The sequence below is a fragment of the Megascapheus bottae genome, chromosome 6, assembly GCF_031878675.1.
Source record: "Megascapheus bottae isolate mThoBot1 chromosome 6, mThoBot2.hap1, whole genome shotgun sequence".
NCBI classification, from domain to species: domain Eukaryota; kingdom Metazoa; phylum Chordata; class Mammalia; order Rodentia; family Geomyidae; genus Megascapheus; species Megascapheus bottae.
In genome coordinates, this window is record NC_143514.1 from 68480928 (window position 1) to 68507572 (window position 26645).

General features: G+C 47.6%; 1 protein-coding gene and 1 long non-coding RNA gene across 3 annotated transcripts; both read right to left on the bottom strand.

The window, feature by feature from the left end:
- Nucleotides 1-4282: 4282 nt before the first annotated feature.
- On the bottom strand, nucleotides 4283-5711 carry LOC150062270 (uncharacterized). The gene is made up of 2 exons (XR_016535873.1): nucleotides 4562-5711; nucleotides 4283-4507 (listed from the first exon to the last, which is right to left on the bottom strand). It is a non-coding gene; the product is annotated as an uncharacterized LOC150062270 (long non-coding RNA).
- Nucleotides 5712-9411: 3700 nt separating this feature from the next.
- Nucleotides 9412-23435, bottom strand: Pigv (phosphatidylinositol glycan anchor biosynthesis class V). Of its 2 annotated transcripts, none has more exons than XM_090335490.1 (4): nucleotides 23299-23435; nucleotides 19175-19301; nucleotides 11427-12536; nucleotides 9412-9898 (listed from the first exon to the last, which is right to left on the bottom strand). In XM_090335490.1, exons 1-4 carry the CDS (start codon nucleotides 23301-23303, stop codon nucleotides 9617-9619), a joined length of 1524 nt encoding a protein of 507 aa, XP_090191616.1. In that variant the 5' UTR covers nucleotides 23304-23435; the 3' UTR covers nucleotides 9412-9616. The 2 variants fall into 2 exon arrangements, with proteins under 2 accessions (XP_090191616.1, XP_090191615.1); XM_090335489.1 differs by lacking the exon at nucleotides 23299-23435 and adding an exon at nucleotides 23109-23205.
- Between the last annotated feature and the right edge of the window lie 3210 nt (nucleotides 23436-26645).

Below are 26645 nucleotides of genomic sequence, written 5' to 3' on the forward strand. Positions count from 1 at the left end.
ATTTTTGGCTGAGTCTCTTCTTCTTCCACTTCCTCTCCTCTTCTCCTCCCTTTTTTTTTTTTTTTTTTTTGGTGGGTTATGGGGTTTGAACTCTGGGCTGGGCACTGAGCTCTTCTGCTCAGGGCTACCACCATACCCCTTGAGTCACAGCCCCACTTCCCATTTTCTAGTGGTTAATTGGAGTTAAGAGTCTCACAGTCTTGAGTGTGTGGGCTGGCTTTGAACCACGATCCTCAGATCTCAGCCTCCTGAGTAACTACGATTACAAGCATGAACCACCACCCAGCCTCCTCCTCTCTACCTCTTCCTCTTCTTCTTCTTCTTCTTCATTGCCAGTCCTGGGTCCAGAACTCAGGGCCTGGGCACTTCCTTGGACTTTCTTAAGGCTAGTGCTCTACCACTTAATCCACAGCATCACTTCCAGCTTTTCTATGTATGTGGTACTGAGGAATCGAACCTGGGTCTTCTTGCATGCTAGGCAAGCACTCTACCACTAGGTCAAACTCCTGGCCCAATTCCTCTTCTCCTTCTTGTGCCAGATTTTGAATTCAGGACCTCACAGTTGGCTTACTTGCTCACTTACACAATACTCTTTTTTTTTTTTTGCCAGTCCTGGAGCTTGATCTCAGGGCCTGAGCACTGTCCATGGGCTTTCTCAAGCGTAGAGTCCTACTTCCAGCTTTTTTCTATGTATGTGGTACCAAGAAATCAAACCTGGGTCTTCATGCATGCTAGGCAAGCACTCTACCACTAGGCCAAACTCCTGGCACAACACTATATTATTTGAGTCATGCCTCCAGCCCAGCTTTTTACTAATTATTTTTAGAAAAAAAGTCCTGTGAACATTTCTCCTTAGGCTGGCTTTGATCCTTGATCCTTCAGATCTCAGCCTGAGTACGAGTACAGGAGTGAGCTACAGCAGCCTCATATACACCACTTTCACCTAAAGAGATTGCTGCATGGCTTGGTGGTCAAGATGCTACCTGACTCATGTTGAGAAGCTCAGGTCATATGGTTACTTCATATCCTGTGGTTAGGCTTTCAACGTCTTCCCCCCCCCCCACTCCTGAGCTTGAGTTTAGGGCCTGAGCATTGTCCTTGGGCTTTTTCAAGGCTAGAGCTCTTAGATCTCTACCCCTTTAGCCACAGTACCACTTCCGGCTTTTTCTGTGTATTGGGTATTGAGGAATAGAACCCGGGTCTTTGTGAATGCTAGGCAAGCACTCTACCACTAGGCCACACTTTTGGCCCCCCTTTTTTAAAAAAAAAAAATCTGTAAGCAGTATTGGGGCTTGAATTTAGTGCAAGCTTGCTAGGCAGGCTTTCACCAGGGATCAAAAGCAAGAAGAAAGGATTTACTCAAAATCCTAGAGACCTGTGCTGTGATTTACCTGTGCGTGTTGGCGTCTGTAGAAGCTGTGTGGCACAAACACTCGGAATAGCCTTCAGTGAGCTGACTGACTCCAAGTGGAGAACACCTGAGTACAGCCAGCACATTCAGGGCTTTGCACATTCACATGCATTCTCATGGGGTTTCTTCCCACTCTTAATTGGGCATGTTTCCTCATGGCATCTAAAATACTTTCCATTTCTGGTTTGCAAGAGATCATTAGCATAAAAACAATCAATCTACCAGCCAACCAACCAACTAGCCAACCAACCCATCAATCAGCCAACAACCAACCTACCAGCCAATTATCCAACCAGCCCACCAACCCACCAACCAACCAACAGGCAACCAACCAACCAATCAACCAACCATCCAACCTGCCACGCAACCAGTCAACCAGCCAGCCAACCAACCAACCAACTAAATAACAAATCAACCAACAAACCAGCCAACTAATCAAATAATAAATAAACAAATCACATGGGGGAAAGCAGTAACATACCAAGTAAACAGCTGATCATGAAACACCACCATCACTACTACAATCAGAAGTCAAAATTGGAGTCATTATTTGATTAAATTTATTTTTTTAATAACTTTTTTTTTCCAGTCCTGGGTTTGAGCTCAGGGCCTGTGCATGTCCCTGGACTTTCTCAAGGCTAGAGCTCTACCATTTGAGCCTCAGCACCACTTCTGATTTTTTTTTCTATGTATGTGGTACCAAGGAATTGAACCCGGGTCTTCATGCATGCTAGGCAAGCACTCTACCACTAGGCCAAACTCCCTGCCACTTGATTAAATTTATTATAATCCACTCTCAACTTTCTCCAAGATCCAGTTGCCTTATCTACAGAAAGAACCCATGGCTTAAATAGGAATGTGAAGCCAGGCAGGTGGCTCACACCTGTAATCCTAGCTACTCAGGAGGCTGAGATCTGAGGATCACGGTTCAAAGCCAGCCCAGGCACTAAACTGTGAGAGACTCTTATCTCCAATTAACCACCAGAAAACAGGACGTGGTGGCACTGGTCCTCAAGGGGGAGGATGGTAGCCTTGAGCTGAAGAGCTCGGGGTACAGCACCCAGGCCCAGAGTTCATACACAGAAAAAGCTGGAAGTGATGCTGTGGCTCAAGTGGTAGAGTGCTAGCCTTGAAGAAAGCTCAAGGCCAGTGCTCAGGCCCAGAGTTCAAGCCCCACTACTGGCCAAAAACAAAACAAACAAAAACCACAGCAGAGACTAGGGAAACAAAAGATAGGGCTTGTAATTACTAAAACTAGGAAACCCAAACAGGCCTTGCAGAACTCACACTCAGTCCCTAAGTTTGAGTATCTTTAAGCTTGCAAGAGAAACGTAGACTTCTAAGAGAGACCAGATGGTTTCTGGTCTCTCTGAGGTAGGCATTGTGACCAATTTTGCAATTAATGGGGAAAAAAAGAAAAGGACAAAAAAAAAAAAATTCCTGGTGGCAGCTCAGAAAGAACCTACCTAGTCAGGGTAAAGCCTTGCTACTAGGTGCCCTCACAGGAAGCCAGCTGGAGGAGCAAGTACCTTCTGCTTCCTCTGGCCTCACTATCGCCCTCTTCTGGCCCATATTGGCAGAGCCAAACTCAGTTACATTTCTACAGGCATTTGGATGTGCTGCTGGTGCTCCCACTGGTAGAAGCCATAAGGATGAACCTTGGGGACATGCTAAGTGCAATGAACCAATCAGTAAGCACAGATACTGCATGAGGCCCCTTGGATGTGTACCTAGTCACATTCATGGAGACAAAGCAGCAGGATGGTTGCCAGAGGTCAGAGCAAGCAGGGGGTAGAAGTCATTGTTGAAAGCACATGGAGTTTCAGTTTGGAAAGTCGAAAAGTTTGGGGACAGATAGTGCTGATGGTCGCACAACTTTAATACTACAAAAACTACATTTAAGGGCCGGGAGTTTGGCCTAGTGGTTAAAGTGCTTGCCTAGCATGCATGAAGACCCGGGTTCGATTCCTTGGTACCACATACATAGAAAAAAAAAAAGCTAGAAGTGGTGCTGAGGCTCAAGTGGTAGAGCTCTAGCCTTGAGAAAGTCCAAGGACAGTGCTCAGGCCCTGAGCTCAAGCCCAGGACTGGCAAAAAAAAAAAAAACTACATTTAAAATCAGTCAGTGGGGGGTAGGGGATGGTAGTTTGGCCTAGTGGTAAAGTGCTTGCCTAGCATGCACGAAGGGCCGGGTTCAATTCCTCAGTACCACATACACAGGAAAAACCAAAAGTGGTGCTGAGGCTCAAGTGGTAGAGCTCTAACCTTGAGAAAGTCCATGGACAGTGCTCAGGCCCTGAGCTCAAGCCCAGGACTGGCAAAAAAAGAAAAAATGAATTCAGTCAGCGGGGCAGGGAGTGTGGCCTAGTAGTACAGTGCTTGCCTAGCATCCACAAAGACCTCAGTTCAATTCCTTGGTATCACATTCAGTAGTGGTGCTGTGACTCAAGTGGTAGAACTCTAGCCTTGAGAAAACCCAAGGACAGTGCTCAGGCTCTGAGCTCAAACCCAGCACTGCTTTCTGATTTCTTTTTTTGCCGGTCCTAGGGCTTGAACTTGGCCCCAGCACTGTCCTTGGGTTTTCTCAAGGCTAGAGCTCTACCACTTGAGCCATAGTACCACTTCCTGCTTTTTTCTATGTACATGGTACCGAGGAATCGAACCCGGGTCTTCATGCATGCTAGACAAGCACTCCACCACTAGGCCAAATTCTCAGCCTCCACTTTCTGGCTTTTTTGTTGTTAAGAGACTCAGGGACTTTCCTGCTAGGCTGGGTTTGAACCATGATCCTCAGATCTCAGTCACCTAGGTATTTCAGATTACAGGCTTGAGCCACCAGTGCTGCTGCTGCTTCTCCTTCTTCTTTCCTTCTCTCCTTCTTCTTCCTCTTCCTCCTCCTCTTCTTCTTTTCTTCTTTTTTGCCATTCCTAGGGCTTGAACTCAGAACCTGAGCACTGTCCTTGGGCTTTCTCAAGGATAGTACTCTACCACTTGAGCCACAGCACCACTTCCAGCTTTTCCTTTTTTCTTTTTTTTGGTCGGTTGTAGGGCTGGTCACTGTACCTGAGCTCTTCAGCTCAAGCTACCACCCTATCCCTTGAGCCACTTCTGCTTTTCTAGTGGTTAATTGGAGATAAGAGTCTCATGGACTTTGTGCCTGAGCTGGCTTTGAACTGCAGTCCTCAGATCTTAGCCTCCTGAGTAGGTAGGATTACAGTCAAGCACCACTGTGCTGGGATCTTTTTCTATAATTTTCATACCAATATATATTAGGTGTGTTTGTAAAATGCAAATAATTTTTTAAGTACATAAATCACCACAAAGAACTATTTCTGGCCAGGCACCATTGGCTCATGCCTATAATCCTAGCTGCTAAGGAGGCTGAGATTTGAGGATCTCTGAAGCCAGCCTGGGAAGGTAAGGTCCAGTAGCTTCTGATCTCCAATTAAATTACCAAAAATCCAGAAGTAGAGTAGTGGTTCAGATGGTAGTGCACTTGCCTTGAGCACAAAAAAAAAAAAAAAAAAATCAACCGTGCCTGAGACCTGAGTTCAAACCCCATAACTGGCACCAAAAAAATTCCCAAACCTATTTCTGAAGTTGGTTGAGACACTGAGCTGAATGCAACAACTAAATGAGATTTGAGGTATTTTCCTCTGGGAAAGAAAAATACATATTTGGTTCAGATAAGCAGACAGTGACGTACAATTATCTATGATCTTTTGTTTTCCTGCACCATGGCCAAGCTTCCTTTCCCTTCCAGTGGGGTTGCCAGATTTAAGAAATAAAAATACAGGATGCTTAGTTACATCTGAATTCCAGATAAGCTACAAATAACTTCTTAGCATAAGTACATCCTGTGAAATATTTGCAGTATAGTTAACACTGAAAAATAATTTTGCCATAACTCTATTTTCCCCTCTCTTGCAGTAGAGGTGGCCACTGGATTGCATTCTGAGCCAGAGGAGGGTAAGGAAAGTATAGTAGTATGAGTCTCCAACCTCCAGGTGGTCCCTTATGCCCTTTGGAAGCAGAGGATACGGAGGAGCTGAAGAGGGCTAGTCACAAAGTGGACAGGAGGCTACAGGATAGGCAATTATCCCCAAACCTGCATAGACTATAATAGAAACAAGAAGGGACCTTTTGTGATTAACCCACTGAGTTTAGGAAGTGCTGTTACAGTTGTCAGCTTATTATATCCCTAAATTCAACCTCTTCTCCCTCCTCCTTCTCTATTTTCCTCTTCCTCTTACAGCTTGGCAGTAAAGCACCAGCAAGTCTAGAATTCCAACGGGGGATGGGGTGGGGAGTGGGGGGAGGAGGGTTTAGAGGGGAGGGGCGTAAACAGGAAGCTCACCAGTTAGTTCAGGGATAGTTTGGGCTACGTAGTGACATGGTGTCCGACAAATCCTTTTGTTGGTGCTGGGTCCAGCTGGTTGCATCCACAGATGTGGACGCATAGACAGGGAGGGCTGAAAGCATTGTCAACTAGGGCGCAGAAGAGTAAAGTGAGCTTTAGAAATTCAGTATCTGCTTCAAGTTTACCAAGGAAATCTGGGCTTGGGCCAGTTTTAAAAGCTAGATCTCAACAACTCCACTCAAATGGAGCTCTCCTTTTCTGTTCTATTTCCTGTCATCTACACACCTCTACCTTTAGTTTTCAAATCCCACCCATTTACTTTTTTTGTTGTTAGCCCTTGGCCTGGACGCTGTCCTTGGGCTTTCTCAAGGCTAGTGCTCCACCAGTTGGGTCACAGCACCACTTCTGGCTTTTTCTGTGTATGTGGTACCGAAGAATTGAACCAGGGTCTTCATGCATGCTAGGCAAGCACTCTACCACCAAAGCCACACTCCCAGTTCATCTATACTTTTCTAAATATTCAATTAAAACTGCAATTTGTCCTTATCACAGGAGCTTAAAATGTTATTTACCAGTCCTGAGGTTTGAACTCAGTGAGTGAGCTAGTCCTGGGACTTGAACTCAGGGCTTGGGCACTGTCCTTGGATTTTATTTTGCTCAAGGATAGCACTCTGCTACTTGAGCCACAGCACCACTTCTGGCTTTTTCTATGTATGTGGTACTGGGAATTGAGCTCAGAGCTTTATGCATGCTAGGCGAGCACTCTCCTCACTAGGCCAAACTCCCGGCCTCTCCGTGAGCTTTTGCTTAAGGCCTGTATTCTACCCTTGAGCCACAGCTGCACTTCTGAGTTCTTTTGTAGTTTAGGAGCTAAGACTCTCACCCTTTCTTGCCTGGGCTTGCTTTGAACCGTGATCCTCAGATCTCAGCCTCCTGAGCAGCTTGGGATATAGGTGTAAGCCACTGGCTAAGAGTTCCTTTATTCCCCAGAATTTATACTTTATATCTTAATGCTTCTCTGTATCTGCTAGGAACTTGAGGAGACATAGCTGAGTACTTAGTTCTCTAAAATAGATAATAAACTATTGCCAGAAGGACCCAAGGATTTACAATCTCTTCAGCCCGCACATTACATTTTTAGATGGAGAGGGTCTGCCTGTTAATAAGTGGCTCCCCCCAACCACCACAGGGGCCTGGTAAAGACATGTCAGACCCTCCCTCTCCTCCCACCTTCATTAAAGAACAAAGAGCCATGTACTTCTAGGTACAAGAAGTGTCTGGTTTCTGTTTTAGCAGGGTCTCAGAAGGAAATGACTTTTCTCTGAAATCGTAGCCGCCCAACCCAGCTGCGGCATTGTTAGACCTCGGGGTAAACAGGAAGCTTCCTGTCTTCATGTCCCTCTCCCAGACTATTAAAGACTGTTAATAGGATGATAAAAGGACAGCTGCTGGCCATAAAGTAGGCCCACTCCTTAGATCCTTAGAGAACAGAAACTAGACCTCCTTCCAAGGTCAGAGAAAAACTGGTCCTTCTCCAGGTCACACTAGGTGTGTCCACCTACCTGAGTCCTCAGGTGTAGGGTTTCTGGGGGAGAAGGGAGGACGAGTAGAGAGATCTCAAATAACAACTAGGCTGAGACGACCAGAGCAGTGGAATCACACTGAAGCTGAGATGAGTCATCTCTTCTAATAGGGGAACAGCCAGTCCTGATCACTCCGAAAAGGAGGCAAAGAGAAGCGGAGAAAAAAGAACCTACAGCTCCTAGTTTGGCAATAGAGAACTAAGTAGGAAGGGACCCCAGCTCCTCCCACTCAGGCTGGGAGTCCCTGGATGTGCAGCTGTTGGCGGAGAGAGGACATAGTTTCTGCCAGCTGGAGGGACCCAGGGAAGGATGATCATCTTTTGCCAAGAAGGGCACGCAGTGTCTTGGCAGAAGGCAGAGGGCTGCCCCAATCTGTGTGTACATTTTCAGAAGCATTTGACTCTGGACCAAATGCTTGGCTGTGTTAGGGCTGTGGCGGCGGCAGTGGGTTGGAGTATTCATTGGCCAGGCTGGCCGGAGGCTCCCACAGACAGCACTGGGTCTGTGCCAGGAGCTTTCCTTCAGCTGGCAAGTTGAGCTTTCTGTCACGGTTGGAGGGAATGTGTCCAAAATTCCAACTCTCAGGCTCTCCAGAAGCTGCTGCCGATTACCCATCTGTTTTGAAGAGTATCCTTACTGGAATGTTTGGCTCAAATGGGGACTAAGATCCGAAGCCAAACTCCTACCTGGCTCAGTGATCCTATCACCATTCTTGGTAGGCTTGCTACCAACTGTGGGGGCCAGGAAGCAGGATGGTGAGCATTCAGCTTGCATTCCAGGTTGCTATGTCACCTCCCTCTGACCTTATTCTCCGGGTGGTCACTGCTTCCCCTCACCAGTTACTTCCTCAGAGTTGCACCCAGGGTGTAAGGGTTACTTCTAATTGCTAAAAGGAGAAATAAGGGATACTGTCCTCTGAAATCATGTTTGCGCTTCCACATAAGTGTTTTATTTTTTCCCAGTCCTGGGACTTGAACTCAAGGGCTGAGAACTGTCCTTGGGCCTTTTCAAGGCTAGAGCCTTGTCACCTGAGCCACAGCCCCACTTCCAGCTTTTTCTATGTATGTGGTACCAAGGAATCGAACCCAGGTCTCCGTGCATGTGAGGCAAGCACTCTATGACTAAACTCCCAGCCCCACTGGGATATTTAGATGGGGATAATTCTATGTGTAGGGCAGCTGTCAAGATCTTGAATCTACAACAACCTGCCAGGAATAACAGCACTTCCCTAGTTTCACAGGATGCAACTATGGCTTTGAGATCGACCAAGCTGATTACAGGTAAATTCAGTTTTACTGAGAGGATCTGAATGTAGGCCTCCTGCTACATTTTTAGCTTAACTTTTTTTCAAGTTACTTTTATGGCTATCAGATTTTTTTTTTTTAAATGTGTGTGCTGATCCTGAGGCTTGAACTCAGGGCCTAGGTACTGTCCCTGAGGTTTCTTTTTGCTCAAGGCTAGTGTTGTACCACTTGCACCACAGCTCCACTTGCAGCTTAAAAAAAAAAAAAAAAAATTGGAGATAATTTCCAACGGATCTTCCTATCAGGACAGGCTTCTGAGTAGCTTACAGATCTGAGCTACCAACTATTATCAAGTTTTTTCATGCTGGAGATAAATGCCCAGAACTTTACACTCTCTCCCACTAGACTTTATCATTCCTTTCTATTACTTGTAAACTATAATTCAATGCAAATGTAACTAAGAATTGTCTAATTTGTTGAAAAAAACAAAACAACCCCCCTCCAAAACCTCAGAAACAATGTCCCATTTAGAGAAGACAGCCGTATTTTTCCTACTGCCACCACACAGCCCAGGCCTGCACCATCCTGTAAGGACTATCACCAGCCTTTCAGACAGAGCCTTTGATGCAGCCAACTTTAAACTAATTTGGGTCACTGGTAGGTTTGGCTGTCTGCTCTGTGGTCAGCTAGACCAATATTTGAGAGGTGGAATAAGATTCACTTACAGTGAAAATAGTTACTATTCTGTAGCTTGCCCTAGCCAGACCAGAAGGGGTTCTGTAGGGGCTCAGGCTTCTTTTATTCTTAAAGAACCTACACAGAGAAAGAGAGAGAAACAGACAGACAAGACAGACAGACAGACACAAAGAAACAGAGAGATTAAAAGAATAGGCAGAGACAACAGATACTGACTCTAAAAGACAAAACAAAGACCCTAAGGGTACAGGTAGTCCCAGTGTGTCTTAACTTGTAAACCCTGAGTTAACTCAGCTTCCAGCTTGTCCCTTGGGATTCCAGGTCATGTCCAAGGCAGGAAGTTGCAGTGGAGGAGCAGTCCCAGGAGCCAGTAAGTCAGGAAGTATTGTAAAATGTATCGTGTAACTGCAGAACAGGTTTTCCAGTTGCAAAAGAGTACCATGATAGAATTTCTAGGGACTCTTTGTCCTGGTGGGCAGTCTTCGGAACTGGGCTTTGCAGGCGCTGTCTCTAGGGATCTCAATAGTGGCTCTTTATCCTGAAGTAAGTGAGCTGCGAACCAGTACACAACAGGAGTGGAGGAGCCCAAAAACCTGGTGAGAACCTGGAAATCATAAGAAGGAAAAGCCCACATGTTTATTGGAAGGTCGAACTGGAGAAGCCTGTGAGCCTCTTTGAAGCTGGTTGCTCTATGGCCCCATGAATAGAAATGTTCTGCCAGAAAAATAATTTAGCAGAGCAAAGGAACTGTCTTTTAACGATGTGTGTGACAATAACCAAGTCTGCCACTTGAGCCACTTCACCACTTCCAGCTTTTTTCTATGTATGTGGTACCGAGGAATTGAACCTGGGTCTTTGTGAATGCTAGGCAAGCACTCTACCATTACATCAAACTCCCGGCCTGGCCCTGAGACTCTTATCTCCAATTAACCTCTAGAAAAGGGGAAGTGGGGTTTGGCTCAAGGGTAGGGTAGCCTTGAGCTGCAGAGCTGAGGGACAGCGCCCAGGCCGAGTTCAAGCACCATGACCCACAAAAAAATAAAAATAAAATCAACAACAAACAATGCGAAGTCAAACTCCTAATTCTTTTGACTGTCATTATTCAACCCTTCTCCCCACAGTACTAGATAAGGAGCTCCTCTGAAAATACCACCTGTCTAGCTCAGAGTACTTCTAGATGCTAACCTGGGTAGACCTGTGTGTCCGGGAAGGTCTCCAGGTGTCCTCAGTGCTGCTGCCCTGCAGTCCAGCAGAGGCTGTCAGTCCCTTTCCTCATGTCTCTGCATGTGCCCACACGCATGCACTACCTAGAACGTTCCTTTTTTCTGGTTTTGAGAGGTGGTGGTACTGGGGTATCTTCTCAGGCCCTCATGATTGCTAGACAGGTGCTGAGTGTGTGTGCTGGTACCAAGTCTTGAACTCCTAGACTCATGCTAGGCCTTCTTCGCTCACAGCTGGTGCTCTACTACTTGGACCATGCCACCAGTTTGGCTTTTTTGTGTGTGTTTTTGGTGCCAGTCCTGGGGCTTGTGAGCCAGACCCTAGTATTCTACCTAGTATTCTTCCATTTCTAGCTTTTTTGGTAGTTCACTGAAGGTAACTCTCGTGGACATTCCTGGCAAGACTGATTTTCACTTAGATCTTCAGGTCTCAGCACCCTGCTTATTTAAAATTATAGGCATCAGCCACTGGCAGTCCACATCTTTTTTTTTTTTTGCCAGTCCTGGGCTTGAGCTCAGGGCCTGAGCACTGTCCTTGGACTTTCTCAAGGCTGGTGCTCTACCACTTGAGCCTCAGCACGACTTACGGCTTTTTTCTATGTATGTGGTACCGAGGAATCGAACCCGGGTCTTCGTACATGCTAGGCAAGCACTCTACCACTAGGCCAAACTCCCGCCCCCCCCCTTTTTTTAATAATCTCAAATCAGCTAGCCTTCTATCCACTGTATCATAATTATATTTGTTCAATGTATATTTCCCCACTTACACCTCAAAGCACACCAAGGCAATAATTTTATTACCAGTGCTTCATTCTCAGAGTTCTGACTCAGGGTCTGAAAGTAAGTCCAGATCTCTGTCCTGGGACTTTTATCTGTGTTCCCAACCTTATCCCAAGTAGGAGCCCACCTTACCTGAACGTGCATGCACAGTCCTCCAAAGAGCAGCAGCACTGCAGCATGGACCAGGTACACAAACACCTGTGGACTGAGGAAGCCAGGATGGGGCGTCTTGTCCCTGCTCCTCTGTAGCCCAAGTGTAAGGCAGAGCCAAGGATGGGTAGTCACGTATGTCCAGATTGCCGAGGCCACCAGTATAGCCATAGGTGCAGCCAGTAAAAAATTAGGCACCTGTTTGAGCTCAAAGTATCTCAGAAAGCCGACATTCCAGTAGACATCCTGGATGTAGCTGTATATGAGAGGAAGGTCCCAGGAGCACCACGGCGGCAGATTTCCCTCTGTGGTCCGGTAGCCCTTGTCTACAGCTAATTGCACCAAGGGCTCAGGAATGGAGCGAGGGGAGCCTGGTAGACAGAACTGGGTGTAGGCATAATACTGAAAGAGGGCAAAGGGAAGGCTAAGTGCAAGCACTGACAGGCACACAGAGGCCATCAGCTTAACCAACTGTCTCGTGGGGCTCAGCACCATGAAAGAAGAAAAAAAGCCTCGGCACTGAGAATGCAGAAGAAAGCCGACATTGACAAGCCCATTGGCGCGCACCCCAGAAGCAAGAGTAAAGAGGAGTCCGCTAGCCCAGCCTCGGCCCCTCTCCAGCTGCCCCATGGCGCAGAAGGTCAGGAGAGCAAACAAAGCTTCTGAATAGCCGGCTGCTAGAAACACATTGGCGGGGGTAAGGCAGAAGAGCAGTGCCGAGTAAAAAGCTTGGCGGGGACAGTGCAAAACCAGACAGCCCAGGTCGTAAAGGGTGACGGCAGCCAGCACAGAGAATAGGGAGTTAAGCAATGCTACTGCAATCAGCAGGCAACTCCGCTGGCTCAGGAGGCCCCTCAAGGGTCTCAACAGTTCAGATCCCACCAGAAGGGCCACAGGGAAGCCAGGGAAGAAGGCAAAGTTGTGCTCATAGAGGTAGCCATGCTCAGCAATGAACAGGAAGTGTTCTGCATCCCAGCGAGAGAGGCCACCCAGAAGCCCTTCCACAAGTTTGTCCACGGAACCGGAGGGTGCCAGCCGGGGAGGAGAGAAGGCCTCTGCTTGGTGATCTGGGATGACGACATTGAAGAGGGCCTGTGGAGGCAAGGAAAAGCAGGGTTTTAGTTGAGTAACCAAAGGAAAAGTATTGCCACATAATAAAAGAACAGATCTGGTGTGGTAGCTCACAGCTATAATCCTAGCTGCTCAGGAGGCTTAGATAGGAGGATCACTGTTCAAAGTCAACCTGGGTGTGAAAATCCGTGAGACTTTTTTTTTTTTTTTTTTGCCAGTCTTGGGGCTTGAACTCAGGGCCTGAGCACTGTCCTTGGCTTTTTCCTAAAGACTAGCAATCTGCCACTTTAGCTACAGCACCACTTTCAGCTTTTCTATGTAAGTAGTACCCGGGTCTTCCTGCATGCCAGGCAAACACCCTACCACTAGGCCAAACTCCCTGGTTCTGTGAGACTCTTATCTCCAATTAACCATCAGAAAACTGCAAGTGGCCTTGTGGCTCAACGTGGTAAAGCACTAGCTTTGAGCTAGATCACTAGCCCTATGCAGAAAAGCTCAGGGACAGCTCCAGGCCAGAGTTCAAGCCCCATGAATAAAAGAAGAAGAAGAAGAAGAAGAAGAAGAAGAAGAAGAAGAAGAAGAAGAAGAAGAAGAAGAAGAAGAAGAAGAAGAAGAAGAAGAAGAAGAAGGAGGAGGAGGAGGAAGAGGGGGAGGAGGAGGAGGAGGAAGAGGAGCAGGAGGGGGGATGAGGAGCAATAACAACAACAACAACAGATGTGTTAGGGTAGTATCTGAAGCTCACTTTTTGATGCTCTAGTGTCAGATGAGGGACAGTGAAGTGGATGCAATCAAGCAATTACAAATCCAGGTATGCAAAGCATGGGAAGAGAGATCTGGCTGGAGAGTGATCTAGAGATGGAAGGGCGAGTAAAAGGGAAGGGCAGGCAGAGGAACAAGACCTCAGGAAGGAGCCCTGGATAGGCAAAAGGAGGCGAGTAAAGATAACGAAGGTGGAAACCCATAAGAGCATAGTGTCTTAGAACCAGATGAAGAATGAGAGCGAACAACTCTGTTAAATGCTACTGACCAATGTGATTCAATGTGAGCAACTGATTCAATGTGAAGGTCACTGGTGATTTTGACTCGACTTATTTCACTGTAAAGAAGATTAACCTCTCAGACTGGGTTCAATAGAGAGTAAGAAAAGGAAAATGGAAGATAGTAGACATATATGATCTTATAGATGCTCAATGCTGGGGGTCAAACCTAAGGCTTTCAGCGTATTAGGTGATGTATTCTAAATCCTCAAACACGGATTTTGAATTCCACCACAAAGGGGAGCAGAGAAGCAGGGTAGAATGTCTACAGTAATGTGGGATGAGAATTTTTACTTTTTGGTCAGTTGTGAGTCTTCAATGCAGGACCCGGAAGCTGAGCCTGAGCTTTTCTGCATAGGGCTAGTGATCTACCTCTTTGTACCATGGTTCTACTTCTGGTGGTTAGTTGGGGGTAAGAATCTCATAGACTTTCCTGACCAGGGTGGCTTTGAACCCTGCTTCTTAGATCTCAGCTCATGAGTAGCTAGGATTATAGGTATGAGCCACCAGCATCCAGCAAGAATGTTTCATTTCTTTGTACCAATGTTGGGATTTGAACTTAGGGCTTTGTGCTCTTGCTTGTCATTTTTGTTTATGACTGATGCTCTCACTTTAAGCCAAACTTCCAGTTCAATTTTTGCTGGTTAACTGGAGACAAGTTTTGCAGACTTTTCTGCCCTACGAGGCTTCAAACTATGATTCTTCTTGAGTAATTAGTTAGGATTACAGTCGTGAGCCACCACTGCTTGTTGACACAATTTATTTGAGGTGGGCAATGAATGTGTGTATGCTTCTTGGAATAATCTAGTGAAAAGGAAAGAAAAGAATGGCTAGGCAGGCAGAGGACCTGGACCTAGCCTCAGAGGATAGTTCATCCACATCCAGTCATGCAGGGTTATAGATGACAGTATAATGCAGATGATGCATGTGGCAGTGGCTACTTGAAGAGCTAGGTTTACAGATATGAGTCCCCAAACCTGGCCTTTGGGTTTACACTTATTTATTTTGTGCCAGATCTGTAGCTTGGCCTCAGGGCCTGGGAGCTATCGCTGAGCTTCTTTTGTTCAAGGCTAGAGCTCTATCACTGAGCCCCATCTCCACTTCCAGCTTTTTGGGGGCCAGTTTTATTTATTTTGGAGACAGGCCTCATGCACACTAAGCACATATACTACTGCTGGGTACATTTTCAGCCCTGAATTTTTTGTTGTGCAGAATTTTATTTTACTTATTTTATTATTATTATTATTATTTTTTTTTTTTTTTTGCCACTCCTGCGGCTTGAATTCAGGGGGCCTGAGAACTGTCCTTGGGCTTTTTCCTCAAGGCTTGCGCTCTGCCACTTGAGCCACAGTACCACTTCTGTTTTTTCTATGTATGTGGTACCAAGGAATAGAACCCCAGTCTTCCTGCATGTTAGGCAAGCACTGTACCACTAGGCCACACTCCTGGCCCCTGTGCAGAAACTTCTGAGAGAATGGGAGAGTGCACAGGAGAGTGCACAGGCTAGGGAAATGCACCAAAATTTCCAGATAGCACTAGTGACTCACAGCACGTTAGTTAGTAGTGTTGATCATTTTTTCTGGGTAACTGAAGTATGGGTGAGGCAGAGAGCTGGATTTAACCAATGTTGGGCTTTTGTCTAGGGAATAAAATAGGTAGTGAGAAAGCGGTGCATGTGTACACCTGGGATTTTGATTATTACCATAATCTAAATAGATGATGGAATCTTGGCTGGGTAAGAAAGGCTGTGGAAATCATAAGGCAAATGAGCAACAGTGAAACTGATGGGATCCATGGACTCCAAATCCTGAGCAGAACCAGGTGCCAAGAAACCCTAGCTTCTCAGGAGGCTGAGATCTGACGACTGTGGTTCCAAGCCAGCCTGGGCAGGAAGGCTGTGAGACTCTAATCTCTAGTTAACCGCAAAATGCTGGAAATGGAGCTGTGGCTCAAGAGGGAAAGCACTAGTCTTCAGCAAAAGAACTCAGGGACAGAACCCAGGCCCAGAGTTCAAGATTCATTACTGACACCAATCAAAACAAAAACCTGAGTAGATGAAGAATTGTCAGAGCTGGGGTAATTCAGGTTTCCTACAAAGATAGGAACTACTGAGCAGAGAATAGAATGTTTAAAATTTCGATGACTGGGTGGGAGTTGGAGGTAATGAGAATGATCATAAATTATTAGAGAAGGAAGTAGATCAGACTATAGATGTAACTTTTTTGTTGTTTTTATTTTTTTTTTTTGTGCTGATCCTGAGGCTTGAACCCAGGATCTGGGTGCTGTCCCTTAGCTTTATCACTCAAGCCTGGTGCTCTACCACTTGAGCCACAGCTCCATTTCTAGCTTTTTAGTGGTTAATTGGAAATAAGAGTCTCATGGACTTTCCTGCTCAATGCTGGCTTCCAACCAAGACTCTCAGATCTTAGCCTCCTCAATATATAGGATTACAGCCCAGCTGTGTATTAATATTGAAACTACAAAGACGTCATCACAAGTAGTGCTGAAAGAGCCTACCAGGGAAACTTCAAGGAATAACTGTCACTGATGGAGATGATGGAGATGAAGCATGATGTGGATAAAACCTGATGACATAAGCTGGAAGGCTGGGAGTAGTGGGGAGGAAAGATAATGAGACAGCATTTATTGATCCATGTTAAACGTTTTAGTGCCCCATTAGATTGACAGCCACTTAAAAATGTGGGGAATGCTGGGAATGTGGCTTAGTGGTAGAGTGATTACCTAGCACGCATGAAGCCCTGAGTTTCACTCGTCAGTACCACAAACAGAAAAAGCTGGTAGTGGTACTATAGCTCAAGTGGTAGCCTGCTAGCCTTGAGCAAAAGAAGCTCAGGGACAGTGCCCAAGTCCTGAGTTCAAGTCCCCAGACAAGCCGAAAAACAAACAAACAAAAACAACCAAAGCCGCCTGGCTCCAGGGTGGACGGTAGCCTGGAACCAAGAGCTCCTGGACAACACCCAGGTCCAGGGGTAGGGTGGTAGCCTCGAGCTGAAGAGCTCAGGGACAGTGCCCAGGCGGAGTTCAAGCCCCATGACCCACAAAAAACAACCAACCAACCAACCAAAACATGCCCTATCTAAAGCAGTTCTTGGAACCGAAACTTAGAACACTTCTGGTGGATGAATGAACTTCAGAAACTTGAGGAAATATACTATTTCCAAATTCACTCACTGACTTAGAACCTAGCTCGCCTGGCTCCCTATCGCAGACACATCTGCAGCAGTGCTCCTTTGTCCACCAGTAACTCCACTGATGTTGGTTCAGAGCCGTTGCTCATCAACATGGGCAGTCACTTCTGGTTTTTGTGTTTTGTTTTGTTTTGTTGTTTTGGCGGTCCTGGGATTTGAACTCATACTTGTGAGGTATTCTACCATTTGAGCTATACCCCTAGCTTGTTTTTCCATTAGTTATTTTTCAAGTAGGGTCTCTCAAGTTTTGGCCTGGAACTGGCCAGTATTCCTATGTATAACCATTTAGGTAGCTAGGACCACAGGTCTATACCACTATGCCTAACTTATTTGTTGAGATGGAGTCTTTTAACTGTTGTTGGTACTGACTGGCTTCTAACCATGATCCTGTTGATCTTTATGTCCCCAGATTACAGGTGTGCCACTGTACCAGGGCAGCTCAGCCCCATACTAAAAGCTCTCTGGTTACTTTTCTCAGGCCGCTTCCAACAGTAAAAAGGAATGAGACAGGGGTGACAGTCACAGATAACAATCCAGGCCTCCAAGTTGAAGACACTTTAATATTGAAACCCACAGAGCCTGATATGCTTTGAATGGTGGGGGAAAAGAGGAAAAATGGCTTCCACCTCAGATAATATGATGTTAGTGATAAAAAGGCACACATAATTTTTTTAAAGCCAATTCTGGGACTTGAACTCAGGGCCTAGGCACTGTTCCTGAGCTTCATTTGCTCAAGGCTAGACTCTTAACACTTGAGCCATAGTGCCACTTGTTTATGTGTGCTTTCTTGTTCATGTAGTACCCAAGGCTTCATGCATGCTAGGCAACTACTCAACCACTAACCCATATTCCCAATCTAATATACATCTTTAGATGTTGAAATATATTCTAAAACACTCACTCATTTATAATGAGAACTTACTAAGCAACTAGGTCCTGTGCTAGGCACTGAGATATGTGTGTATGTGCAGGAAATTTGATTAAGATATGTATCAAGCCAGGTGCTGGTGGTCATGCCTGTAATCCTAGCTACTCAGGAGGCTGAGATCTGAGGATTGTGGTTTGAACCAGCCCAGTAAGAAAATCTGTGAGACTCTTTTTTTTAGGTTAGTCGGGGTTGGACTCTGGGCCTGGACACTGTTCCTGAGCTCTTCAGCTCAAAGCTACTGTAGTATCCTTGGAGCCATAGCACTACTTCCTGTTTTCTAATAGTTAATTGGAAATAAGAGTCTCTCAAACTTTAGTGCCTGGGTTGGCTTCCTCTTTCTTTTCTTGCCAGTCTGGGGCTTGAACTCAGGGCCTGAGTGCTGTCCTTGGGCTTTCTCAAGGCTAGAGCTCTACCACTTGGGCCACAGCACCATTTCTGGCCTTTTTTTCTGTATATGGTACTGAGGAATCGAACCTGGGTCTTTGTGCATGCTAGGCAAGCACTCTACCACTAGGCCAAACTCCTGGCTCCCAGGGTTGGCTTTGAACCACAATCCTTGGATCTCAGCCTCCTGAGTAATTAGAATTACAACATGAGCCACCACACTCTGCTTGTGAGACACTTATCTCCAATAAATCACCAGAAAAATCACAAGTGGAGTTGTAGCTTAAAATGGTAGAACGCTAGCCCCAGAGCAAAAAGAGCTCAGGGAAAGTGCTCAGACCTTTAGTTCAAGCCCCATGACTGAAAAAAAATTTTTTTTTTTTTTTATCAAGCCTTAGGGGAAAGGGAGTTGCAAAGGGTAGGGCAGAGAGAGTGGGGAGGCAGCAAGCAGAGAGGGCTGGGACAAAGAAAGACGCTATTACTGATGAATGAAAGCACCGGCCAGCCTCAGGACTTACATATTCTCTCTCACTCAACTAACAGTGATCAATCTCCTGCCGAGGGGGCCCAGGCTATCATCCCTGAAAGCATCTGTGTACTAGAAATACCAGCAGACAATTCTAACTACTAGCTTATAAAGTAGGAAAACAGGGATCTAATTCTGACCCTTCTTTGTTTTGTTTTTTGTTTTTTGCCAATCCTGAGGCTTGAACTCAGGGCCTGAGCACTAACCTTGGGCTTTCCTCAAGGTTAGAGTTTCTATCACTTGAGCCATTTCTGTTTTTTCTATATACGTGGTACCAAGGAATGCATGCTAGGCAAGCACTCTACCACTAGGCCAAACTCCCGGCTTCTCTGGCCCTTCTTTAACTTGCTATTTAGCTTTGGGGAAACCCATTTAACCTTTCTGGCTTCTGCTGCATCATGTGTAAAACAAGGGAATAATACTAAGATTCCTGCCCATGAGTTAGCTATAAAATTTATGCCCCTAAGGTTCTAATCACATAGCACGGCATGTCTGATAGGTGGAAAGAGATAGTCTTCCTGCCTTGCTCAGGGAGGTAATAACTGCATGTTCACAACAAAAGATGAGCCACTGACCTGCAGCACCAGAGTCAGAACACGACAGCTGACTGCAAACTTCAGAATGACTTTCCGGGATGGGTCTGAGAGCCAACGGGAACCAAGTATGTGGCTACCAGAACAGGGCTTCCTCAGGCTTCTAGGTCTAAAATACAACGCAGAACATGTCAGACATGGATCAAAAGTAGGTTATTGCAAACTTTCTTCATAGGAAACCCCACCCGTTCAGCATTACTACAGCGAAGGTAACCCCTACTTTACAACAGAAAGGTTTTGACATGTGGGACCGCTAGGTTGTCACTCTGAAGCATTCTTGTAGACAAGTTTCAAATAGCCAAGCATGAAGGAAAGCTAATCTCACTGAAAACTTTTAACAGCACACCAAGCACTCCTCTTACGTAGGAACTGAAGGCGTGGGTTCAAGGCCTGACTGAATGACAAGCTCCTATACAAATGGGACCAATCTCTTTTGCCTATCTTACAAACTTGTCACGATGGTGAAACAGAATAACGTGTGAAGTATTACAGATGTCTACATTGTGGTTGCTTTTATTTGGTGTGTGCCCTTTCCCTCTTGCCCAGAATAATAAACTAGCTCCCAAACCAGAGTCCCAAAAGTGGGGCACAGCACCATACTAGAAGCCCATAATGACTCCACAGGCCAGCTGAGCTCTCTGATGTGTGTCCAGCCCGCCTGTTAAATTAAGTGGCGAAGGAAAAGAAAACCGCCACTCAGCACAACTTCCGCCAGCTCCCCATGCTAAAATAAATGTAGGGGGAAGGCAGAGTCTATTACAAGGGATAGAGAAAACTTATTTCTTATGTGTTTGTCTGAGTGGCAGCAAAATATGAAAAATCAAAAGCCATTCAGAGGTAAAGAATGTACTTTAAAGTATTATTGTACTTTTTTTTTCTTGGTGCCGGTCCTGGGGCTTCAACTCAGGGCCTGGTTGCTGTCTCTGAGCTTTTTTTGGTTCAGGATTAGTGCTCTTACTACTTGAACCCCAACTCCATTTCGGCCTCTCCGTTGATAACAGTCCCATGGCCTTTCTTGCATGTGATGGTTTCGAACATGAATCCTCAGGTCTCAGTCTCCTGAATAGCTAGGGTTAAGTGTGTAGACACCAGCACCTGGCTATTTTACAATTTTTTTCTTTCTTTTTTTAAATTTAGGGCCAGCACTCTACCCTTTGAGCCACAGTATCATTACCAGCATTTTGTGATTAATTGGAGGTAAGAGTCTCACAGATTTTCCTGCCTGGGCTGACTGTGAACTGCAGTCCTCAGATATCAGCCTCCCGAGTAGCTACGATTGCAGGTATATGCCATTGGTGCCTAGCTTTTTGTATTGTTATTATTATTGTTGTTGTTGGTTATGGGCTTGGACTCTGGGCCTGGGCACTGTCCCTGAGCTCTTCAGCTCAAGGCTATCGCCCTACACTTTGAGGTACAGCTCCACTTCCCCTTTTCTAGTGATTAGAGATAAGAGTCTCATGGTCTTTAGTGCCTGGGCTAGCTTTGAACCATGATCCTTAGATCTCAGCCTCCTGAGAAGCTAGGATTATAGGCATGAGCTACCATGCCTGGCTTCTGGCATTTTATTTTGACAATTCCTTTTTTTTTTTTTTTTTTGCCAGTCCTGGGCCTTGAACTCAGGGCCTGGGCACTGTCCTCAGGCTTTCTCAAGGCTAGAGCTCTACCACTTGAACCTCAGCACCACTTCTGGCTTTTTTTAATGTATATGGTACTGAGGAATTGAACTCAAAGCTTCATGCATGATAAGCAAGCACTCTGCACTAGGCCACACTCTTGGCCCCTATTTTGACAATTCTTAAGGTTAAAAGTTAGCAGTTGTGGGGTCGGGAATTTGACCTAGTGGTAGAGTTCCTACCTAGCAAACATGAAGACCCAGGTTTGATTCCTTGGTAGGAAAAGGAATAGAAAAAGCCAAAAATGGTGCTTCGGCTCAAGAGGTAGAGCTCTAGCCTTGAGAAAGCCCAAGGACAGTGCTTAGACCCTGGGCTCAAGTCCCAGAACTGGCAAAAAAACAAAAAAGCTGAGTGTAGTGGCTCACACCATGAATCCTAGCTACTCAGGAGCCTGAGACCTGAGGATTAATATTTGGGGTTTAAGTGGTAAGAGCACTAATCCTAAACAACAACAACAAAAAGCTCAGAGGTCGCAACCAGGCCCTGAGTTGAAGCCTCAGGACCAGAAAAAAAAAAAGAAAGAAAAAAGAGCCAAGTGCTGGTAGCTCACACCCTTAATCCTAGCTTCTCATGAGCCTGAGACCTAAGGATCTCCATTCAAAGCCAGCCCTGGCACTAAAGTCAGTGAGACTCATCTCCAATTAAGCACTAGAAAACCTGAAGTGACGCTGTGGCTCCAGGGGTAAGGCAGTAGCCTTGAGCGGACGAGCTCAGGGACAGCACCCAGGCCGAGTTCAAGCCAAAAAAATAAAAATAAAAAATTAGCATTTGTACCTGGGAAATCAAAAAGGGAAAGGTAAGAGCATTAGAAGTGGCTCACTGTTTTGGGTGGACTATGCCTGATAGAAAAATAGAATTTAGGCTGTGACCCCTATTTAAGAAGAGCTAAAAAATTTTTAAATGAAAATTTTTATAACCTATCAAGGTGCTAGTAGCTTGTTACTGGAACTCTTGATTTTTCACTAGACTGTGTGCTATGTCAATACTTTGCTGTCTTCATCGCTTTTGCTTTAGGTTGCTTTTAAGAAAAGGGACTTTATGTAACACTTAGCATATTAAGCAGGCACCTTACAGGACTCATCTGTGTCCTAAATTACCGGGAATGGTAGGGGTAGGAAACAGCATTACTAGCTTGCTGAGCCCAGATACACAATCTTCGCTCCAAGAATCCTGCCTCCATCCTAAAAGCATGATTACAAATCACAGAAGCCATAGGGTGGGGGAGCAGAATGGGAACCAGGTCGACTAAGTGACAGTACTGTGTTCTTGGCACAAGGGGGCGCCCGCTGCTAATCCCATCATTAGGAAGCCAGGCGGAAGGGAGGGGCCCTCAACTCCCACGTGGGCTTGCTCTTGACAATTCAGTTTAAAGGCAAGCGACAGGGGGAAAAAAAGAAAGCCTGAAAGCTGTGAGACTTTATGAATCTACCCATTATATCCAACATCTGACTCGGTAAATCGAGAAACGTCAAAAAAAGAAAAACCAAACCACGCACACCCGGCTCCATTCTGGGGTGAATGTACTGTTTTTCCTTTCCTGGACTTCCCTTCCCACATGCAGAAAAGAAGCATGGAACCCACCTCTGCAAATCCAACAGCCTTGCATTCTTCTATCTAGAGTCAAGCTCTGGCCTCGGCCTCACCGACTGGTGGCCCACACTTGTTTATAGGGAAACCAAGGCAAATCAAAAGAAGAAAGCCAGACAAGTTCTCCATCTACGTGCCAACCTCACTTCTCAACAAGCCCCCCCGCCAAATCGCAGACTCTCAACTGCTAAGAGGCTCGTGGAACCCGACTCATGTCACTCCTGCTTCCCGTGAGCTACACAGGCTCCGGAGATCTCATCAGACACCGTGAGGCCAGTATAATTACCATCGCCATTTTATGGCGGTGAGAACGGAGGCTCACTGAGGCCGAGTGACACACCCAAGACTACTTAGAGACTCGACGCCTCTGAAACCTCATCACCAGGCAGGATGATCGCTAGGTCTCCGAGGCCTGGCCCAGTACTTCCTCCCCACGGTGCCAGCGCGCTCTTCTGCCTAGGCCTAGGGTAACGGGGCCTTGAGCACCGGGGAACGCCCGCGTCGGAGTAACATCTCCGACCGGGAGGCAGTCGCTCTGACCCAGAGTCCCGAGGGCCCGAGGCCGCGGGGGCCACCCCGACCCTGGGCGGCCCCCAATCGGCCCCACCGTGCCCCGGACCGCGTGCAGGGCCGTTCGTTTCAGACTCAGTCCCTACCGAGGCCAGGGCATCGTCGACCCTCAAGCCGAGGGCGCCACGGCCCCGAGGACGGTCCCGAGGGAGCCGGCGGGGCCGAGACCGGCAACAGGGCCGGAAGAGGGAGAGGGCGGGAGGCCGTAAAGGAAGAGGCGGCGCCGGAGGCCGCCATGGCGGAGGGGCGGGGCTCCGGCGTCTTCGCAGCCCCCACCTCATTTCCCTCGACCTCCGTCTCACAGCTTTCCTCTAGACCCACAACGCCAAGGCTTCCGAGTTTGGGGAGGGGGCTGTCCTCCGATCTCCCCTTACAGGGTCCGAACTTCGGCGCCTCCATCCGGGACCCGAGTGCTCTACGCCTGCGCACTGGTTCCTCCGACGGCGGCTCCGCCCCTCTCCTGCCCGACTCGGAGCCGGGAGCCCCGCCTCCCCGCGCGGCGGCCATGTTGACTCCGGGCGAGTGGGGGGCGGGGATGACGGCCCGGCGCGCCGTGCGCTCCGTGTCGCGCCTTCCCGCCTCGGTGACACCTGAGGAGTCCGAATCCTCCGGGGTGACACCTGAGGAGTCCGCCCGGCGGGCGCACGTCGCCCCCCTCCCAGGCGCCTCCCGGAGGCGCCGCCGGTGAGGAGGCCGGGCTGCCTCCGACGCGGAGCGGACTCGGGGCTCCGGCCCCAGTTCCGTGCAGTCCCCCGGGAAGGCCGAGGCTCGTCGTTCGGGGTCGGGGTGGGGGGCCCTTCGGCGAACCCAGAGCCCCGCTTTTCCTGCAGCCAGGCAACCACACCGGCCCGGCACGGGGCTGGGCGCCCGCTGGGCATCCCGGGAATGACGGACGGGGCGTCCGCGGCCGGCGGCGCCGCCCCGACGGCCCCCGCCCTGGCCCCCGGGGGCTGCCCGGGCCGGGGAGGCCTCAGCCCGCCCGCACCCGCACCCCCCTCCTGAGCCACTCAGCAGTGTCTGGTGGGGGAAGTGGAGCAGAAGCAACAACAAAAAAGGAAGTTAACTTAGCACAACGGCCGGGAGGGAGGCGCGGCCGCGGCTCCCCTGCAACGGAAACGGTTCGAACGGCCTCGACGCTCCTCCTCCGGGGAAGCCGATAACGAGGGGCGCCGGGGCGCGGTCGGGTCTCGGGCTCCCCGGCCTGCGGCGGCGTCGTTTACCGGCCGTCCCAGGGCAGCCGGGTCTGGCCGGCCGCCGGTTATCGGCTCGCGACAGTCTCTCAAGTGGGTGGACACAAAGACATGGTTGCTATCTTGGCCAAGCAAAGAAAACTAGCCCGCCCGGGTTGGTGGAGTCGAGGGGAGGTGTGCGGCGGGGCTGGGGGGAGAAACCGGCGTCCTGCCGATTGTTCGTGACTCGATGCAGGCCCTGAGACCTGCACTGCCTCTCCATCTCGGTGGTGTGTAAGGTAGATAAAGTACCAGGCACAGTCAGTGGTTCTGTGGTGAAGGGGGGCTGGTCCCCCTGGTGCCTCTCCATCTCGGTGGTGTGTAAGGTAGATAAAGTACCAGGCACAGTCAGTGGTTCTGTGGTGAAGGGGGGCTGGTCCCCCTGGTTGGTTTTTTGTGTGTTTTTTTTTTCAGCTCCAGAAACCTGTGAGAGATAGGGCAAAGATCAGGCCACACTTGTGACTGGGCCCAAGTCTGTGACTTGAATCTCTGGAAGCATACGAAGCTCCAAGCAAAGACAAAACAGAAAACCAACTGTCCTTGCTCTGTGAATTCACAAGAGGTGGGGGTTGGGGGGAGATGGATGTTCTCAGAGTTCTGTCTGTCCTTACGGAATTCTCTCAAGAATCTTTGTTAAAAAGGCCGGGAGGTAGAACTTTGTCCAGATCTTAAACTCCGCTTTCCTGAAATTTCCCCTTCCTTTCCTTCCCTGCTACCCAACCCCCCTCCTCTTCTGCTGTTTCCTGTTTCATTTTCTGGCTCCAGCTCCAACAGGAAAACCGGGAAGCTGAATCTTAGGTTCTCAAAGTCCTCACACCCTGCCTCTTCAGACTGGAGGGTGGCAGGAGGGCATGGTGGGTTTCTAGGGCTACAAGGCTGAGTGAGTGGTGAGAGAGACAGCTCTCCACACATGCAGTAGGTAGAGTCTGCAGCTAAAATGGTGCCTGCATCAACACAGGGAACTAGGCTGAGCTACTAGAACCGTGGAAAGCAAGGGAACCAGCCGGAATCCCAGCCTTGGATCCAGAGAGACTACACTTCCCAGTTGCTTCTGCTAAAAGCAAATAAATATATCACACCACTGTTTAACAGTACAAATCACTAATCTGAAAAATAGAAAGCAGTTCCTTACGATTTCTAAAATCTTAAAATTCAAGAGAATTACAGTATTTCTGTTCCTGGAATTTGCCTGGCTGTACTCTATTTCCTCTACCTGAAACACTATGATCACATTATCTTTTGGCCAGTCTCAGTATGGATTTCTTTTTTTTTTTTGGTTGGTTGTGGGGTTTGAACTCTGGGCCTGAGCTCATCAGCTCAAAGCTAGCTAGCACTTTACCACTATGAGCCACAGTGCCACTTCTGTGTTTCTGGTTAATTAGAGGTAAGAGTCTCTCAGACTTTAATGCCCAAGCTGGCTTTGAACCACAATCCAGAGCTCAACCTTCTCAGTAGCTAGGAGTAGCTAGGATTACAGATGTAAGCCACCAGGGCCCTTCTAGGGATGTTATTTTCACAGAAAGGTTTTCCTATCTGGGGGACAGGAGTTTGGCCTAGCAGAGTGCTTGCCTAGCATGTACGAAGACCCGGGTTCGATTCCTCGGTACCACATACATAGAAAAAAGCCAGAAATGGTGCTGAGGCTCAAGTGATAGAGTGCTAGCCTTGAGAAAACCCAAGGGCAGTGCTCAATCCCTGAGCCCAAGCCCAGGACTGGGGGAAAAAAAAAAAGAGGGCCGGGAGTTTGGCCTAGTGGTAGAGTGCTTGCCTAGCATGCACGAAGACCTGGGTTCAATTCCTCGGTCTCATATACACAGAAAAAAGCCAGAAATGGTGCTGAGGCTCAAGTGGTAGAGCTCTAGCCTTGAGAAAGTCCAAGGACAGTGCTCAGGCCCTGAGCTCAAGCCCAGGACTGGCAAAAAAAAAAAAAAAAAAAAAAAAAAGGTTTTCCTATCTGATTATCCAGACTACTCTGCCATAACTTCCACCTGGTACTTTCCCATTTCCCTAGTGTTTTTTTTGCCAGTCCTGGTACTTGAAGTCAGGGCCTGATCACTGTCCTTGGGCTTTCCTCAAGGCTAGTGCTTGACCATTTGAGCTAAGCACTACTTCTAGCTTTTTCTGTGTATGTGGTACTGAGGAATCGAACCCAGGGCTTCATGCATACTAGGCAAGCACTCTACCACTAGGCCACACTCCTGGCCCCGATTTCCCTAGTTTTCTTCACCAGAGTATTCTCAACTAGAAATAGTGCCTTAGGAAGGGGGTGTGACTCTGATAGAGCCCAGGGGTTGATCCTAGCTCCACAAAACAAATAACCCACTGTTTTTCACATTGCGTCTCTTCAAAAGAGATCAGGCAAGGGTCTGATATGTAGCCTAGTGCTAGAGTGTG

What these genes read in the sequence shown, in the direction of transcription:
- Pigv (XM_090335489.1), bottom strand. An exon ending in TTCTGACTCTGGTGCTGCAG is followed by an intron (nt 12,537 to 19,174) that starts GTCAGTGGCTCA and finishes TTGCCTCCACAG; the next exon opens with GCCCTCTTCAATGTCGTCAT. An exon ending in GACTGTGCATGCACGTTCAG is followed by an intron (nt 9,899 to 11,426) that starts GTAAGGTGGGCT and finishes TATGATTTCCAG; the next exon opens with GTTCTCACCAGGTTTTTGGG.